Source organism: Peromyscus californicus, unplaced genomic scaffold, assembly GCF_007827085.1.
Source record: "Peromyscus californicus insignis strain IS unplaced genomic scaffold, ASM782708v3 Scaffold_11__1_contigs__length_118956290, whole genome shotgun sequence".
In the NCBI taxonomy this organism is placed as follows: domain Eukaryota; kingdom Metazoa; phylum Chordata; class Mammalia; order Rodentia; family Cricetidae; genus Peromyscus; species Peromyscus californicus.
Window position 1 is genome coordinate 6,503,370 of NW_026294402.1, and position 19,909 is coordinate 6,523,278.

Consider the following 19,909-nt stretch of genomic DNA (forward strand, 5'->3'; position numbering starts at 1 on the left):
CCTTCACAGCTTAGGAGAAACTGGTGACCCTTCAAAATTTTTACTATTCTATAAGGAGCAGGGCAGATTCATCTATTATAATATAGTTATAACTAACAATTCTTTAAATAGTAGAGTAGCCACTTTAATAGCAATATGACTTCTAGAAACAACATGGAAACATTAATGCTTTGGCTAAACTAATTTAGCAAAGGCAAAAAAACCAGACTCACATACTAATGAATTGCAAAGTTCCTGCTGGGTTTGAAATAATATTTTCAGTTATACATGACATAAAATAGTATAAAAAACTATTTTTATACATTTTTACATTTGAGTCAAGATGCATAAGATTACTACTCAAGAATCAAAAGTATATAAACTTACAGCCCTGATGCTTTCAAAATGTCCACCTTCTTTCTCAAAGTCAATAGGTTGTCCCTGTAGTGTCCAATAGAAAGTGACATCCAAACTGGAGTCGTGGATGGCTTTGCAGTTGAGGACAATGCTCTCTCCAACAGTTAACTCTGTTCTTTTAGGAGTAAGCTCTATCCTTGTGGGTTCTATAGGGGTAAAAACAGATACATTAGTATAATCTTCTCCCCACATCTCAAAACACCTTAAACTATAGAGAAAGCTTAAACATGGAACATGTACAGCATCTTCAAATACATGCACCAGATTTTGATTTGTATCTTCAAGTATATCATCAAAAACTGAAATACTGGGGTTTTGGCAGCTACACCTCCTCCAAATTACTCTCCCAATGGAGCTAAAAATATAATTACACCACACTGAACTTGTTTTGTGCTGGACAAAACCCTCTATGAACTGGGAGAAGGCATAGAAGAGGGACTGTCTATCTAATTATGAAATATAATTTTTGATACTTTGTGGCTAGTTTAACTATATAAAACCTCTAAAGAGCTGAGTGATCATGGTTTTATTACATCAAAAATATTCTAACTGCTAACTGGTAACAATTGAATTTCAAAACTGACATTTTTAATATTATTTTATGGACTTAGAAGAACGTTGAACCAATAAAGTGGAATTGGCCATGCATTCATTGATTAAGGTTAAATGACTGTGCTGTGATGTGGGTGTGAATGAAAGTAGAAAGGCTATAGAGACAGGTTTTTGTTTTCCCTTTCCTCATTAGAGTCCTTCGTGTAGACAGGGAAGAGAGACAGGTATGGCAATGAACTTCATTTTCTTCTAAACTCCATCGATTGTGAGAGGATCCTCCCAGAAGAAAACACTACTGCTAGCTGTCTATGGTGTCTTCTCATACCAACAGCCTTCAGAGCAGTTCTGAGAAAAAACCAAGCTGAGGGCAAGAGTGACACTTTAAGGATGAACCCTCTTAAGGTTATATCGTGTTTGGTAGCCTAAGTCTGGGCTTTGTCAGATAGCACAGGTGAGCAGTGTGCTGTAGCTGAAGGTTTGTGGACATGGTGTTTCCTGAGTAACCCAATCTTCATTTCATTCACAGCTAAGGAAGAACATCTGTCCCTGATAAACAGTTTGTGGCTCAATCACTACCTTATCGGAAGATGACCCAAGACTGGGTCCCTGGGTTGGATGCCAGTAATGTTTGATATACATGGAAATATTTGAAAAACTATATTCTGTTCTTCCCTTATGTTTGCCTTTTCTCTTATTGGAGTCTTGACTAAATTATGGTTTTATTTCTAAAGGTAGCGCAAGGTAAATCAAACCATATCTCTAGTCTGTTAGCATTAAATATAATACTAGTTGGGAGTCACACCAGCCACCTCCAAGACTTTTCTTCATTTTCTAAACATAAACTTTTTTTCTACTTTTATAGGCAAAGGATGATTTTCTGTGTAATAGATGTATAATGAAGAAGCAACTACTTTATAATTCAGTTGTTAAAAATACCATTTTGTTAATTGATGGGATTTTGCTACCTAAAATATTAGTTTAAAAAACTGTTTTAAAGATTTCATTTTGACGTTTTCTTCTGTGTGTGCATGTTAGTTAAACTGCCCATGGAGGCTAAAAGAGGGTGTCAGAGTTCCCAGAGATGGCATTAGCAGCCACAGGACATGGCTTCTGGGAACTTTGCAAGACAACAGATGCTCCTAACTGCTGTCTTTCCAGGCCCAATTCCATTTTTAAAAATAGCTCAACTATTTAATACAATGTTGTGGACTTGAAATCTAGTTCATTTAGACCTAGGAAATTAGTAAACCTATAGACAGTAAGATCTACCTCACACAAAAATGAAGGCATATAAAAACCTTGTAGTCACGGACATCTCTGAGAAGTTGTGGTAACTGAGGTACCTGCCCTCACTCTGTGGGATGGATCCTCTTGCAGCTACCCTGCTCTCCCCATTACCTTGTTAAAGTAACAGCAAATGGAAATTCTTAGTTGATGCTAGAATTATTCCTGATAGAGGGAGGGAATGTTTGAATATTGGAATGGTGAAGATTGAACTCAAGTCTCCAGGTATGTGAAGCGCTTGCTTTGCCATCGGGTTACCCCAGCCCAGATGCTGAAACACATTTTTATAATTTTAGCATTCTTTAAATTTTGTCACAGTGAATAAAAATTAAAAAAAAATTTTATTCTTTTATTAATTTTGTTCAAAGGAAGATACTGAAATGTCTATGAATAGTGGACTCCTTTCCTTTTGTTATTTGCTTGTTAATTCATTTATATTTTCGAGACAGGTTTTCTCACTTTAGTGTGTGTGTGTGTGTGTGTGTGTGTGTGTGTGTGTGTGTGTGTGTCCTGACTTGGTGCTGGGAATAGAACATGGGTCCTCTGGAAGAACAGTAAATGTTCTTAACTGCTGAACCATCTCCCTGCTTGCCATCCAGCCAGATTTGTATAACTAAACAATTTCAGCCCAAATGCTGGGGTGACAGGTGGGAGTCACCATTCTGTGTTTTGTTTTAATTCTTTAAATGATGGAAATGATAATTTGGTTGTGTTAGTTCTGTATTTTTAACAAACTTTAAACTAAGACATTCACCTTAATCAATGCAAACACATGTATGTGTATCTTGCATTTATTCCACCCCCCCCCCCCCCCCCCCCCCCCCCCGCCCCTGATGTTGAGGCTTGGAAGCCATGGCTGTGAAACATCTGGCATGTTACCTGTTATCTTACCTTTGACAGACAAGGAAGCTATAATCTCTGCGGAACCGAAGATGTTCTCCCCTTGGCAAATGTACTTGCCCTCATCTGCTTTAGAAGCATTTACGATCCGCAGGCTTCCGTCTGGAAGAATAGCTATTCTGAAAAGTATTAAAAAGGTTTGTTCCTGTTTCATTGCAAGATAAATGGAAAGAAATTCCAATGGAGTCCAAACCTCCTCTAAGGTGATAGATAATAAGTAAGACGAAGGAGCTCTGTTGAAAATACAAAGTGGTAGATGCTTTCTCCTCTTTAAGATTTGATACAATAAACCCACTTAATATCTTCTTTTATCCAAAAGATGAAGAAACTTGCAAGTTACTTCTCTTGTGATAGTTTCTGACAGTTAATTTTAAAAGTGGTGGAGAAAGGTGACCCCGAATTTAGCTATTATAGCTCTACTATCGCCTAGTCATATTTTATTACCAAGCTAAGGTATTTCACCTTATACCAAAAGTGACCTCAAAAATCAAATAGAAAGAGAAACAGCATAAAAACACAGAGGAGGACAAGTACAGACATAGAATTAACTGTACGCAGCTGAGAGGTGATTAGTGACTTTCCCAGCACCACGCAGGGTTAACAGGCATGGAAATGTGGCCTGCTAACCAGGCTGCTCACACTGTACTCTGAAGTACAGGAATGCGATGTTCCAGTCTGCAAGTGGGCTCTTGCATGACCTTTGGTAAAATGGACCTTCCGTTTTCTACAAAGGTGAAAAATTAAGGCATTATTAAAAATTTTAGAAGTTCAGTGCAAATGAGGTTGACATTTGGAATTACCACATTCCCCTCTGTATTTATCATTCTGGGAATTTATGCACTTCAGACTTAATTAGCACTTTGGTCATTTTCTCCCTCTCATGCTTGTGAAGTGTAACCCGTTATATCACCAGCACAGCAATCCACGCAAGCCAATTGAAAGGCTGAAACAAGCTTCGTGCTTAGGTGATGCTGAATCTCAAACCCCAGAATTAAACTCTCAGGTTCCTGACAACAGGTTACTCCATGGTGACACCATACTAACCAGTAGAGATTAAAGAACAATGCCGAAATTTGGCTTTGCTGAGCTACTTCGTTTTATTTTGGGATGTATGTTCAGTATTGCTTATCACCCGGGGCTGACAGCTATTTAGAGCTTTGAACATCATAACAATTGATAAAAGATTCTAGACTGCTTAAAAGGTGCTGTCTTAATGAACTTACACATTGCCATGAATAAAGATATCAGTTTAAAAACACCATATGGGTTTCACTATAGTTCAGTTTTGATTTGCAAGATGTAAGATGTAAGATTAACTCAGAATTAAGACAGACTAAGAATGGAGAAGTTGATCTGCTAGTTCTTCTAGACAGTTACTACTTGAGATCTGTGGAAAATACAGAGCCTGTAAAAGTTACACAGTCTGTGGCTGCAGTGATGGCAGTTAAAAGCACTTGTTGCCATGCAGAGGACCTGAGTTCAGTTCCTAGCACCTGCGTCAGGGAGCTCACAACTGCTTGTAACTCTAGCTGCAGGGGAAATGAAACCCTTTTCTGGCCTCCATGGCTACACACACACACACACACACACACACTCTCACACACACACACACTCACACTTGCAGATATACACATAATTAAAAATGAAATAAATCTTTTATTAAAATTTACATAAACTGGGTGGTAGTGCATGTCTTTAATGCCAGCACTTGGGAGGCAGAGGCAGATGGACCTTTGTGAGTTCGAGGCCAACCCATCTACAGGGGCAGTTCCAGGGCATCCAGAGCTACACAGAGAAACCCTGTCTTAAAAAAAAAAACAAGACAAACAACAAAAGTTACATAATCCCTCAAGATGGACAACCTAAAGTTCTGTTTATTATTTGGGAAATGCTCATTTGTTATCAAACAAGGAGATGGTGAGTTTATTCCAGTTCATTTCTATTAAACATATAATACAAACCACATATTTGAAAGCAAAAATTATACTTTGTACACAAAATTCTGTATTTCTTGAACAAATTATAGACTGTTGAAATTTTTCTAAATTACTATAATTTTCACAGATTGTTAATACCTTGAAAATATTGAAATTTTACCAACTTGAATAAAGCTTAATATAACAGGACAGAAGTTTGACTTCAAAGTTCATCTGTTTTAAAGAAATAACTGTATCTTAGCTACTGGTAGTATTTCAGCTCTTGATTGAAGAGGAATGCAATCTCAGATCTCACTGATAACAGATATCCTAGTTCCTCTCTGTTGTGATAAATTACCCTGACAAAAAGCAAGTTATAGGAAAACGTTTATTTTAGTTCACAATTCTAGGTCCTGGTCCATCCCAGGAGGGAGGTCAAGGCAGGAACTCAAAGCAGGTAGTTATATCCACACTCAAGAGTAGAGAGAGGATGAGTGCATGCATGCCTCTCAGTATTCAGCTTGTTTTCAACACTTACACAGTCCAGGCTCCCCTGCCTAGGCAACAGAGCTGCTCAATGGGTCTTTCCACACAAATTCACATAATCAAACAACCTCCACAGACATGTCCACAGGCTAACCTGATCTGGACAATTATTTGCTGAAACTTTTTTCCTAGGTGATGCTAGATTATGTCAAGTTGACATTTAAAATCAACCATCATATTAAGTAACAGATCTTTCTTTTAAAAGATGGTATATAAACATGCCTATACAACTAATCTACTAGAGAGGATGAAGATTTTGAATACTATAATATTCATCCATTAAATAGAAGTGTCATTTAAAATCTTATCTTCTGATTTAAAATGTAAATCTTCACCTTTTATTTTTAACTTGGAAAAGACAAAGCAGGTAATGAATGAGATTTACATCACAATGTCTGGCTACCACACGTAATTACTTAGATAATTGAAGACTAAATTAATATTTCCAGCCTCATTATCTTCTCCCCTCTGTTGTTACTACTTGACTGCTACATTTTTGGATGTTCAGACTTGGGGATTAATTCTGTTGAAGTCATTCTTGAACTTGGAACTAGATAGTAAAGGGATGGGGAGGAGGAAGTTTGTAGGGGGTGGGAAATGATTTAAGAAATGCAAACCAGCATATTACTTGATATCAACCTCTACAAGCTCTGATCTCTAGAGTCTGTGGGTTGCTTTGTTCTCACCAACAACTAGTGACTGGATCTGCCTTGCTAACCTGTCCATTGTCCTAGTCTTTCAACAAGGTCACTGGCTCACAGGGGTTATTGTTAGCAATGTGATGTGTATGTCTACTTCCAAACATCATGGCCAATTTCATTTCCATCTTGGGTCTACTGTTGTACACCCTCAGTTAGCGTAGACCTTTCCAAATAGACTGCTTGTCTAAGAATACCATTTATTTTGATGCTGCCATATTGTTTAGTGATTTTGTCAATCACTTTCTGTTGTAATGGCAGAGGACCTGAGAGAATCAATTGAAAAGGAGGAGAGTCTTAAGATGGCTCATTGTCAGAGGTTTTCCTCCACGGTCAGCTGGCCCCATTGCTTTGAGCCTGAGGAAAGGCAGAACATCATGGAGGTGTATGTGAAGTAGAAAACCTGCTCACCTCACAGCATCCAGCAAGCAGAGAGAAGAGGAGTGCTTAGGGACAATATGCCCTTGCAGAGCACACCCTGAGTGACCTGCTTCCTCAAATCTATGCACTGCCTCTGAGTTTCCCATATGCCTAATAAATACTGTACTAATGCAACTATTAAGTAGGAAATGCATCACTCTAGTCTCCTGCTACCATCTCTCCTCCCATTCCATTGTTTGGAACAAGAGAACAGACTGCTGAGGTTCTTAGGGACCAGTTTCCTAGGGCAAAGCATAGAAGGGAGAAGAGTATATCTAGAGAGAGAGGAGGGGGGCATGTGGTCAAGTATACCACCATATGCATAGATAGTAAAATGCAATCCTGTGACTTGGAATTTTGGAGTAGAATGTGCTGTGGGATGGTCTGTATGTCAAATGTGTTGCTGATTGGTCAGTAAATAAATCACTGATTGGTCCGTGGCCAGGCAGGAAGTATAGGCGGGACAAGGAGGAGAATAGAGCTGGGAAGTGGAAGGCTGAGGGGGAGAGACACTGCCAGCCGCCATGATGACAAGCCGCATGTGAAGTTGCCGGTAAGCCACGAGCCATATGGCAAGGTATAGATTAATGGAAATGGATTAATTTAAGCTGTAAGAACAGTTAGCAAGAAGCCTGCCGCGGCCATACAGTTTGTAACCAATATAAGTCTCTGTGTTTACTTGGTCGGGTTTGAGCGGCTTGGGACTGGCGGGTGAGAGAGATTTGCCCTGACTGTGGGCCAGGCAGGAAAACTCAAGCTACAAATGGCGCCCAATGTGGGGCAAGAGTTTCCACCTAAAACCTGAGTAAAAAGATTCTAAAATGGAGCTAAAAACAGCTCCTAGTTGTCTCTTTTAAGCTAGCGGCAACCTGTGTGTTTGAGATACTATGGCGGGTTCCTGGTGTGCATGCTCGACCTGCAGTATGGCAGGAATGAGGCCTCTGCAAGTGGCACATTAAGCTGTGTGGTGGATTTAGCCTTTGCTAGTACAAAACAAAAAAAAAAAGAGGTTTCTGGGCTACACGCTGCTTTGATAGAAGCATAGACCCACTATTTCTGAGAGTTGATGGCTCCCAGAGCTGGCGGAAAACGTATCACCGCCATGTTGGGAAGCTGAAGTGGGTGGAGCCAGCAGCCACAGCGCCAGCGCCGTTTCAGGCTTAGAAGGCTGCAGTTTAAAGCAATAGGCTCAAGCTAATATAAAAAAAATAAGCCACGTAAAGATGGCTACCACACAGAGAATCTGGATTATGTTCTCTTTGATATTCGTAACTGAAGAAAAACATTTGATTGTAAAAGCTGTTGAGTTATGCCAAAATGTATATTTTAAAGGTACCTTGACTTCAAAATTTGGATATAAGGATATGTTACTTTGGAAAGGAGACTCTGCTTTTGTTTCCACAGAAAGCCAGAGGCTATGGATTTGTTCCAGATTAAGACACATCAGGTTTGACCAGCCAAGACCACCTGAAAGGTCTCCGATGACACCATGGCCCAGATGATCCAACATCCAGAACCGTTTCAAGGCAACTGGCTCAGATGATACAGCCTCACGGACTACTCCATGATCCTAAAATTTTGTTTCCCCATAAGATACAGCGCCCCCCTCCAGCAGGAAGTAGTAAGAGAAGCTACGCCCAAATTCCCAAATACACCAAGCTGACTTTGGAGATGTGTAAAGGTTAAAACTTTCCTTTTTAAGAAAAGAAAAGGGGAGGTGCTGTGGGATGGTCTGTATGTCAAATGTGTTGCTGATTGGTCAGTAAATAAATCACTGATTGGTCCATGGCCAGGCAGGAAGTATAGGCGGGACAAGGAGGAGAATAGAGCTGGGAAGTGGAAGGCTGAGGGGGAGAGACACTGCCAGCCGCCATGATGACAAGCCGCATGTGAAGTTGCCGGTAAGCCACGAGCCATATGGCAAGGTATAGATTAATGGAAATGGATTAATTTAAGCTGTAAGAACAGTTAGCAAGAAGCCTGCCGCGGCCATACAGTTTGTAACCAATATAAGTCTCTGTGTTTACTTGGTCGAGTTTGAGCGGCTTGGGACTGGCGGGTGAGAGAGATTTATCCTGACTGTGGGCCAGGCAGGAAAACTCAAGCTACAAGAATGTGTAACTAGGCTAGTCAAACCTCATTTTACAGATCAAGAAATTATAAACCAAGAAAATAAAAATGATGTGTTTGAGCCCAATCAGTTACTAAAAGAATAAAAAGCTATCAATAATTCCTGTGTGCTGTTGAACAGAAAGTACTTGTGACAGTTTTTTTTCTCAATAACATATAATAGCAAACTTGAAAGCAAAAATACCTTTGATTGCTCTCTTTTCCTTCCTTAGAAGCTGAAGGATGGATGGCCTAGGAGGATTTGTTGTTTAAAATGTCCCAAATGTTCAGGGAAATCCAGGCATGACAGGGTAGGATCTTATCTGCATGCTGTGATTGCTTTCCAAGCACATTCCTGTTTGGAGCACAATTAATGACTATCCATGTTGCTGTCTCCTTGCCAGTTTTTAGATGGCTGCTGTTCTTCCATTCCAGAAGCTTCTTGAGTTACTTGACTTTTCCACAGATATTACATATTACAGCAGAGAGCATATCATTTCTTAGAAGTTTTCATAATTTATTAGTAGTATAAGCTTTCAAGCCCGAAAGTATTGGGTTCAATTTGCTTCCATATACATATATCTCCCATGTATGATTTCAAGTAGCTACTTAATCTTCTTAACTATAATACTGGCACAATAAAACCCAACTAGTTCTTCTGAAGTGTTAGCTAGACAATATATAACTTATTATTCTTCATTTGAGCTCAGTGTGGGACAACAGAGGAGGAGTAGTCACCAAGGTCTTGAGGTCAGAAGGACCATGAAGTCTTGAAGAACCAAATGGCTAGTTTCAAGAAGGTGGTAAAGGGGACATGGGAAGACCCAAGATGGGGGTAGATGAGGCAGAAAATCATATAGAGCTTGGTATAGTGTGAATACAACCTGATTCCACAAAACACCACAGAACTGTCAACTGTTTCAACAGCTTTATTGGGTTATGAAAGGCATACCAGAAGCTTGTATATTTAACACATATTGGGGGATTCTTATGTGTTAATAGAAGGTCATGTAAGTGGTATTATGATTAGAGAGTAAACGCATGTATCACCCTGAAAGACTCACTGCGCTCCCTCTCAATGTCGCTTCCGGCTCCTTTCTATGTCATCCTATACCAGACACCTGCTTATTTGCTTTCTCCCACTTTATTTTGAATTTTTCTACACTGGAAGTATATGGAATAATGTAGTACGTGTGTGTGTGTGTGTGTGTGTGTGTGTGTGTGTGTGTGTGTGTGTGTGTATTACTGGGAATTGAACTCAGGGCCTCATGCATTTGAGGCAAGAAATCACTCTCCAAACTACATACCAGGTCTAAACATTCAATTTTGTGTAGTTTTTTTTCATTCAGTAAAATCAAGTTGAGATTTATCCATGCTTCTATAAGAGTCAATATTGAATTGCATTTATGGTTGAACTTTTGTCTCGTGTGCACAGGTACCATAATTTAGTCCTCCATTCATATGTGGCTCAATGTTGAGGTTTCCTTCTGTTTAGGCTGATTACAAATGGTGTGATCATGAATGTTAGTAAGTCTAAGGGAATGTTTGCTGGTGAGAAAATGTTACCTACTGTGATGAGCAGATCATTTTGGAAGAAGCTTGGGCACTCTTCAGTGGTGTTTCAGTTCCCGTTCTTTGAAGGAATGTATAAGGATTCTTCTTGTGTTCAGACAATCTTTTTGTTTCTTCATCTCAGTATCATAGGTAGTTAAAAGCTTTCTGTGGGTTGATTTGGAATTTCCTCCCAGAGAACACAGTGTCTCCTTGTACCCCTACTTCCCATCTCTAAGTCTTCTTTGGTCAAGTGATTATTATAATACCCAAGGACTGTTTGTTCACTTTTGAGATTTCAGAGTACTTTATAGTCTAGAAATATCTAATCTATGAAAAGACACTGAATGTACAAGTATAGCATACAGAAGTTTCAATGTTGCTAGACTCAATTTTATTTCATACATTGTAATTTTGTCCGATTAAGAAATCATGCCACAATGTATACAATAGAATTAGAGCCCTGAAGACATTGTTCCACTCTAGTACTCCCTGATCTCTGATTCCTAAAATTTTTCAGCCTGCTCTTCCATGATGATCTCTGAGCCCCGAGAGCAGCAGTGGTGTAGATATTCCATGTGAAGCTGATGTTCCATCTGAAGCTGATCAGTTTTGCGCTTTGATCAGTTATGGATTTCTATGACAACTACCATTTACTGCATAAAGAAATTTCTCTGATGATGTGTGATAGCTGCACTAAACTCTGGGCCTAGAGATTCAGATTTAGAGAGCGTTTTGATACAATGTACATTTAGTAGAATAATCGCAGCAAATTCACCTTGGGTCTAGAACCTGAAAGTGGCTGCTTATTATCATAATTCCTGCCACTGTTGTATGCATGGACATATCTTTCCATGCCGGTCATTATTATTATTCACAGGATTCATTCCCAGGTAAGACCATTGATTACCACCCCTGCCCCCAAGGATTCTATGTAGTACCTTTTGGTACTGTGAAAGCTAGTCACAGGTTATTTATTCTTAGAGAATGAAGAGAAATGAAGATTACAAGTCATAAGATGTTCACTGTGTTATAACTGCTTTTAATATGATGTGACTGAAAGAGCAAATTTTGGCTAAATATTAATTTCTAGGATTTATTCTTTACATCTTGGTCCCTCAGAAGAAATGCTCAACTGGCTTGAGATGACAAGGTATGGTCCTGCTTTACAATAGCCTGACAGTGAGAATGAATTCTTTTACTTAGCCATTTTATGTCTTTTTGAAATGTGTCTGTTTAGGTCCTTTGCCCATTTTAAAATCATGCTCTTTTTCATGTTCAACTTTTTTGAGTTCCTTATATGTTCTGGATGTTAATTAATTTTGATGAATGCTTTGTAAATATCTCCCACTCTGGAGGGTAGCTCTTAGTTTCATTTTCTGTGCTAAAGTTTTTTAGGTTTATATAACTCCTTTAAGGATTTAAATTTTTTGTTGCTTCACTGTCTACACCAACATTTTTAAGTGATCAATTCCCCATGTTTTCCTGTATGAAGTTCACAAACTCAAGTTTCACATTTTTTAAACTATATTTTGGGTAGTTTTAGTGTGCAGAAAGAAGAAATTATCTGGATTTCTTCTTCTCCATCCATACATAAGAATCTGGTGGCATTATTTACTGAAATAAAAAAATGAATCCTAAAATCATAGGGAATTGCAAAGGTTCAGATTAAAGAAACCCTGAGAGGAGGCAAAACAGAGCACGCAGGCTTTGGTTATCACAACACTGGAACTCCCCACACGCCTGGAAGCTGTGATAACTGGATGATAGCATGGACACATGGACCACAAGAACAGAGCACGGGACCCAGACCTCAGTCCAGTTCATATGGTCATCTGACTTTTCACAAAAGTCTCAAGAGCACACCATGGAGCAGGTTTACATGTTTTAAAATGTCATTGTTAAAATGTTCACATTTTATGTGGGGGTCCAATACATTTCTTTAGTTTTGATTCCTTGTGCCATTGATGCGATGTTGAGATGGTTCTTTCTGGTTGTGGCACAAATGGACTGATCACTTTTACTGAGTAAGGCATCACACCAATGTTCTTCCACACTTCATTTCCTCTAACATTTCCAGCCCCAATATGAGTCAAATACCTTTATACTACCTTTCTGATGAGAAAGTTCTGTTTTGTTAGCATCCATTACCCGAGTCATTCAAAGAGGTTCTTCAAGTGGCAGAGACCTGATTCCAGAAAGACTCTTTGATTTGTTGTTTGTCTGACAGTCAGCTTTTCCTGTCGAAGTTGTAGCCTGCTTCCCTTATCTTCATCAACAGCTCAATAACAGACATTTAGTTTAGTGTTTGTCAAGCATTAGATACTCAGCCTGAAGAAAATACTAGGCTGTACTTGAACCATCTAATTTTATAGATGAAAAAATTGAGTGCCACAGCACATATAATGCCTTTAAAGAGTACACTGGTAGATGGTGTTCTCTGATAACATTTATTAAGTGTTTGCTTGATAAAAGCTTTAGACAGTGCTTTTCTACATTAACATACTTGGTCATGCTGGAGATCGAACCCAGGGCCTTGCACGTGCAAGGTAGCCACCCTACCACTGAGATATATCACCAACCCCTGCATTAACTTATTTCATTTCTTGCAAAAACTCCAAGGCATATCATTTTACTCATTTGATGTGGAAGACGAAGGAAATGCACAGCAGAGAGACCAAAATAACGGGATAGGATTTTAAAGTCTGTCTGCTGGATTCTGAAATTTATACTGTGGACTATTCTTTGCTGACCTGAAGAAATTTTCCAAAGAAAGCTTTGCATAAAATCACATGCAATCTGACAGCTCCGACAGACCGCAGAGCCGACAGAGCAGAGACTCATGGGTAACAAGACAGGACACACGTTTCTACGGTTGAGGGAAACAAAAGCAATTCATAGTCTTTAACTTGATCAGTTAAAGTTTTAAAAGCTAAGTGCAAGACACATTCAAGTGGACTGCGCTGTCACCAGCTCTTGCCTTTAGATGTAACTGGAAGAAAGGAGTGAGTTGACCCAGAAAGTGCATGCAGCACTGGGAAAGCGAGGGAGAGCTTAAGTGCAGAAGTTACTTTAATTAATGGGCCTCCACCCCAGCTCTCAGCATCACCACCCGCATTTTGTAGAAAGCACAGGGCTCTTTGTGTTGAACCACTGAATAATCACACAATCTCTAGGCTCTGAAGCAGGGGTGAGGAGGATGAGCCTCTTTGTCAGCTTCTTGTAGAAGGTGCATAAAACAAAGCAATAAAACAATGGACTTGTTTTCATTTCTGGGAGATGTCTCATTGAGATTTGCCTTAAGCATTTATATTCTACACTCACGGGAATCTAGTTTTCATATTTTCGTTCAAATTGATTTCTCATTCCACTGTTTTATATTTTCCATGGGAAATCCTGCATTTGCATGTATCTGTTTGGGTGCCATAATAGGAAGCTTTTCTTAATCTTAAGGGAGTCTACAATAAAAACCAGGTAAGAACCTCCATCAAATCCTTTATTCTATAGGCCAGTCGGTCCGGAAAAGGCAAGCCCAGGGTATTTCTGTTTCAAATTTAGGAAAACAATCAAAATACTAACTCTAATTCCATCCTTTGCTTTTTCTTCTCCCTATAACAAATGAGGTTCCATATTTTAGATTTTTTTTATATTATATTTTGGAGTGTCTGTGCCTGTGTGTGTGTGTGTGTGTGTGTGTGTGTGTGTGTGTATGTGCCTGCATGTGTGTGTGTGATCGTGTGTGTGGTTGTGCATGCATGCACAATTATGTGCAGGTCAGAGGTTGATGTTGGGATTTTGGTCAATCACTTTCCACCTTGTTTCTTGAGACAGGCTCTCTGAACCTGCAGGTTACTTACTCAGCTGGCTGTTGTCCCAGGGAGGCTCCTGCCTCCACCTTCCCAGTGCTGACATTGTAGGTAATTATTACTATGCCAGTCTTAAAAGTTGCTTTCTGGAGCTTCAAATGCAGGTCTCCAGGTGTTACTGGGAAGTCCTCTGCCTAGTGTGCCAGCCTCCCAGCCCAAGACATCTCTAATACCCACTCCTTTCTTTCTGGCATACTACAGTGTCTAAATGCTCCAGACAACAAATGTGAAGTAGCTTTATTTTTTCTAATGATTACTTTAAATTGTATTAAATCAATTCATTTTTTAAAAATATTTTTTGTTTTATTTATGTGTGTACATGTCTGTGTGTATATATGTATACATATATGCAGGTGCCCATGAAGGCCAGAAGAGTTTTGAATATCTTGAAACTGGAGTTATAAGAGGTTGTGAGCACCAAACGTGGGTGCTGGGAACTGAACTCTGGACCTCTGCAATAACAGTAAATGCTTTAACCATTGAGCTATCTTTCTTATGTCTGGTTAATGTTTTAGACCCTATTATCTATAGGAATGATTCTAGCTTTTAATTAATTCTGAGTTTGTATAGTGTGAAGCATATGTCTAATTTCTTGCTTTTTTTCCCTTTTCTTAGTTCAGCTCTGGAAGGTAAATCACACCCAGGACCTGTGGTTTGATTCTGAGGAGGATGGCCCCTTTAGGACCTGAGGCTCTGACTCTGAGGAGGATGGCCCCTTTAGGACCTGAGGCTCTGACTCTGAGGAGGACAGCCCCCTTTTCCATATTTTTCTCCTTCTCTTTCAGTTTTAATTTCTCTTCCATGTTTCTGGGTGGAGTAGAAAAATGAGAGAGGGTCAAGAGACCTTTTCTTATCAGATTTCTTTTGAGCTCCAAGCCCTGACTTTGGTGCTACTCTGATAAAAAGCCATCTCTCCATCACTGGCCATGGAAAGGCCTTCAGTGAATGACTTACTCTCTGTTCTGGCTCTTGTCAGCACACCTATGGTGTCTTTGGAGTTTCTTTCTTACAGAGTTCTGTGCCTTAACCTTCTCTTCAGGCGTGCTCCTTCTAAACTTTCACCTCTGCTGTTTTTTTCAAGGATTTCAGAACATTACAGTTGACTCTCTCCTCCCAAATCCCTCCAGCTCCTAAGGGACTCACATTATCTTGCTTTTCTAAATGGAGTGGTAAGGTTTGTTGGTTAGTATTTTTTCTTTATTGCCTTTTCTATTGCTCTATGCCTTGATAATTTTATTCTCCTTTGATCAACATAATACCAGAGCTAACAAGAAACGTGGTCCTTTAAGAAATGTTTTAATCAAATATGCGGTACAAGTTTTATAATATCTTGAAGCCGTTCCTGTTGTTAGGATTTGGAGGTAAGAAGGCTAGGAAAGGCCCTACTGACCTGCCAGTCTAAAGCATGCAAAGGATGTCTTCTGTCTCTCTGATCTGGTCTGTAATAAAGGAGTGAGGAGAGGAGGGTGGCCTGGCGGCCAGGGCAGTGGTGCTGGGATCTGATCCTTAACAAGCAGAACTGCTTCAGTGACCTGGGTCAGGAAGAACCACCTGGATGTGTTCTGTCACTTCTCAACCATTCTGGAGACTCAGGCTTGTCCGATGATCCCACTGACACCCTTGGTTGAGACTCAGAATTCCTCTGCATTTTGTGCCTCTACCTGCAGGATGGTGCTATCCCATTCACAGCATGAAACATGTCAGCAACCTTTCTAAGAAGCAACTGTGCCATTGCATTTAACATTCCAGACAGTCTTAACCTCTTCCTTTCCAATATCATCCTCCTAGCTGCATTTTTTTTCTTTAGAACCATACCCATTCTGTCTTGCATTCATAATAGACTGCTTGGTCTCTGAGCCATCTCTTTTCCCATCTCCATGAGCCTTTACAACGGAATTTCTCTCATTTGGCAAACTCTTCCCGATTGATTCCCACTTTAATATCTGGTAGTGTTTTTCATTCTCTACTTTTTGTTGTTTCTCAAACTATGCCTGAGTGATGCTCCCTGCAGCTCACTCCTGTATTTTCATTCACATAATTACTATTCCTCTACATTGCTGTATTCCTGCAGTCAGTAATATATTGGTATAAACGTTATCCTTAACGTGAAAGCTGGATAAGAAAGAAAGCAAACATCATAATAACACTGTCAGTGGTCAATAAATGGCAGTTATTAATCACTCAACTTTCTCATTGGGATTCTGAGTTAATGAGTATATTTTAATATAAATTTGAGTTTTTCATGAGGGTTGTGATGAGAGTTTACTTGGAAAGTAAAGAGTGACAATCGTAAAGTACAAAGCACCGTGGAAAGCAGGGCACTGGATTGAAGTCCTGCCTTTTTTTTTCATTTAATATACTATTCATGATTTTTAAAACTGATTTAGTACCATTTCAGAGTAGTATGGTACAGCTGCTGACACAAACAACCGATTCATCCCTGATAATACAAAATCACTCAGAACTTAGCAAACGCTGTCCCTTTGAAACCCCCTTTTCCAATTAGCTATGAACCTGAGTGTATATGGTTTTATGTTTTATGCTGAAGTAATTTTCCCCTTCTAGGCTCTTGAAGATTGGATAAAGCCTTCCTCAACTTAAACTTGCTTCTTCATTTCCCCCTGTAAGCTTTTGGCTTAGCACTAATGAGCAATTGACCTCTCCAAGAGAAAGAAACCAAAGCCAAACACAATGAAGGTAGGAGAAGCTTCCGGAGTGGTTTTACCCAGGATTCCAAACCTTTCCACTGAGAAGCTTCTAAAACTGAAAGAGAATTGAATGTAGCCATGAATGGCAGCTGTCAGTAAAAACAAAACAAGAATGCCCCCAAACAGTTGAGGTGGTACAGAATCATTACCCTGGAGCTTCTCCCAGGGCTCTAAAGGGAATAATTTATTTGTCATTAACTTGAGGGGTGAAACCTGCCTCTGTTCTTTAATGTAGAATAAGAGGACAAATGCTTAGAAAGAGTTGCCATGCTCATTACTCCTTGACAAATATCAACTCAGATTCGCTGTCTTCATTGCTTCCTGAGTGTGTGTGAGCTTTTGTGCATGTGTTATCTTTTCAGACTGTTGTCTCAATAAATATCTAAATCTCACAGGGTCCAGGAGTAAATTATTGCTCTTCTGAAACACGCAAGGTCACAGAGATTGAATTCCAGGCAAAATTATGAATTTTTGATATTCCCACCTGGGATGACTTTTAGTCTGTTTTAAATTATGCTGACCTAATTAGAAAGCTTGACCATGGCTAAGCTCTTTAATATTGAAAGGATGCATTTTATTTAAGTCACATTCTCCTGGAGGGTAGCCATGCCACTGAGGCACTCAAGTCATACTTCCAATGGCATTAACTCAATGTCACTTAATTGATTTTTATACATGGTAGTGGAGAGTGAGGGGATACTCTCAGGGTGGTCAGTAAAAGTGCTGCCTATGCTCCCATCTTATCTTTATCCTATCTATCTTTACTTATCTTTATTTGAATTCTCTGCTTTCATCTTTCTCATTTACCAAATGAAAAGAGTGGCTTAGATTTTTATAACATTTTCTCCTATTTTTCTGTAGAGCTGAGGTTTTAATTTCTTAGTCTAGGGTGGCCTTGCATGGATTCCCTTCTATTTTACAGTAATTGTGTGCTTTAGGGAATGTCTGCTTTTTTCTTGTTGTTTTATTTTGCTTTGAAATTGTCTAGAAGTTTTTTCATCAAGATCATCTCAGAAAAAGAAAGGATTCCAGTTTCCATATTCTACTTGGGCCACACAACAGGCAGCAGGGCACTGTCTCCTGTGCCGGTAACATGTAAGGATACTGAGTATTACTCAGGGCCCTGGAGACAACCTGATCCCCTTCTGACAAGAGTCCAAGAGCTAATTTACATAAAATATTTTTAAAAGTTTTAGTATTTCCATGTGTAAGAGGAAGAAACAGGTAAAGTAGAACTGTAGTAGGAGTTTTTCCAGTCCTTCTCGGGCCCACAGCCGCTCAGACCCAAGTAAACACAAAAAGACTTATATCTTTTATATCTTAAATTAACCCATTTCTATTAATCTATAAGTTGCCACGTGGCTTGTGGCTTACCAGTACTTTACATCTTGTCATGGCGGCAGCAGCTGGCAGAGTCTCCTGACTCAGTATTCCACTTCCCAGAATTCTCCTCTCTCCTTATCCTGCCTATACTATACTTCCTGCCTGGCTACTGGCCAATCAATGTTTTATTTATCAACCAATCAGAGCAACACATTCACAGTATACAGAAAGACATCTCCAGCATAGAACTTTGACTAAGTTTCAGGCTTAGACATATAAAAAGATTCTGAAAGATGTGAGGCAATTACCTGCTTACTTCTATCAGTCTTTATCTACTTTTAGGGGTTAACATAGTGTCAATGTTTTTGATTTTCTTTAATCTTAAGTCATATTGTGTGAAAATTTGATTCAGAGGCTCTTGGTTGAGATGAAATCTTTTATGTATGGACTAAGTGACTTTGCACTTACAGTTTAGTTTCTGAAATAGTCTATTTGTAAAATGAGAAATCGTGCTTATCTGGAAGTAGTGAGACCTGGAGAAGTATGAGATGGCTGTCACTGTGCAGGGCTAATAGAAAGCACTCAGTTACTTAACATTAAACATAATTGCTACTTTTCATGCTACGCTCTTGATGAGACAGGCTGCATGCCAGATTCTTTTACCCAAGAAAGTTTCTATAGTAACAATAAGCTAAGGACCAATGAAACAGAAAGAGGCAGGCATTCCAAATGCTAAGTATATTCTTGTCAACAGGAATAGCAGGTGCACAGATCTGGGTGTAGGGAAAGAGAGAATGCCATATAGGTAGGTCATACCAAAAGAAGATGTGGAGGGGGGTAAACCATGATGTTTGGAAATATTAAAGCAGATTAGCTAGACAATTTAATTTACTGTGAGAATAGAACAAAAAAATTTCAGTTTGCTTTAGTTGAGAATTGTCCAAGTAGTACTAATGACACATGGAAGACAGAATTGAGGTCATCTTGTAGAATACAAAATTGATTAGTAAGAGTTGAAAATTCATGGTCCTAGTCAAGATGGGCTATATCACCAAAAGAATAGCCTCAGCTTCAAATACTGCAAGTTATCACTTAGTTTGTTTGTTTTTAGGGCAATCATGATTCCTCTACAGTTAGAGGCTCAGCTTCCAAGGGAATTTTGAATCTTATACTAACCAGTGCTCTGCATTTTCCTAAAAACATTGACCACAGCTCACATATCTGCTGTTATTTCATGACCATGAGAAGAGAAAATAATTCATCTAGATGCAAAGTTTTTAACTATGTCTTTTAGTTAATGCACTGCGGAATTGTAGCACAGTTGTGTCAGCCACATGGTCTGGAGTACCTTGGGCCTACACCATTGCTATCTTCCTTGACAGTAAACTGATTCCCACCCTTTGCACGAGTGCATAGGACCTGATTTCTTTTCTGCAGGAAGAAAGTTAACTTTTGAAAGCCAATATGCTATGATTAATTTGTGATGTTTGTTTGAGTCTGACTTGCTGGTGTTTTCAGGTTCTATGAAGGCAGCCATGGTTGTACACTAGTTCTTCCTTTTTCCCTTAACTCTAACATGGGACCCAGACTTAAGTGTCAACAGAGTGAGTGAAGACAGGAATGTAGTCACAACTAAATTT

General features: G+C 39.3%; 1 protein-coding gene across 7 annotated transcripts in view; it reads right to left on the reverse strand.

Annotated features, from left to right (window-relative positions):
* Positions 1-19,909, reverse strand: part of Cntn5 (contactin 5) — a 1,171,099-nt gene that overhangs the window by 134,025 nt on the left and 1,017,165 nt on the right. For all 7 annotated transcript variants that reach the window (XM_052752006.1, XM_052752033.1, XM_052752025.1 and 4 more), the window contains 2 exons: positions 3,124-3,251; positions 367-542 (listed from right to left, as the gene is read on the reverse strand). In XM_052752006.1, the coding sequence (XP_052607966.1) occupies positions 367-542; positions 3,124-3,251 (304 nt within the window). The remainder of the gene's footprint in view (positions 1-366; positions 543-3,123; positions 3,252-19,909) is intronic.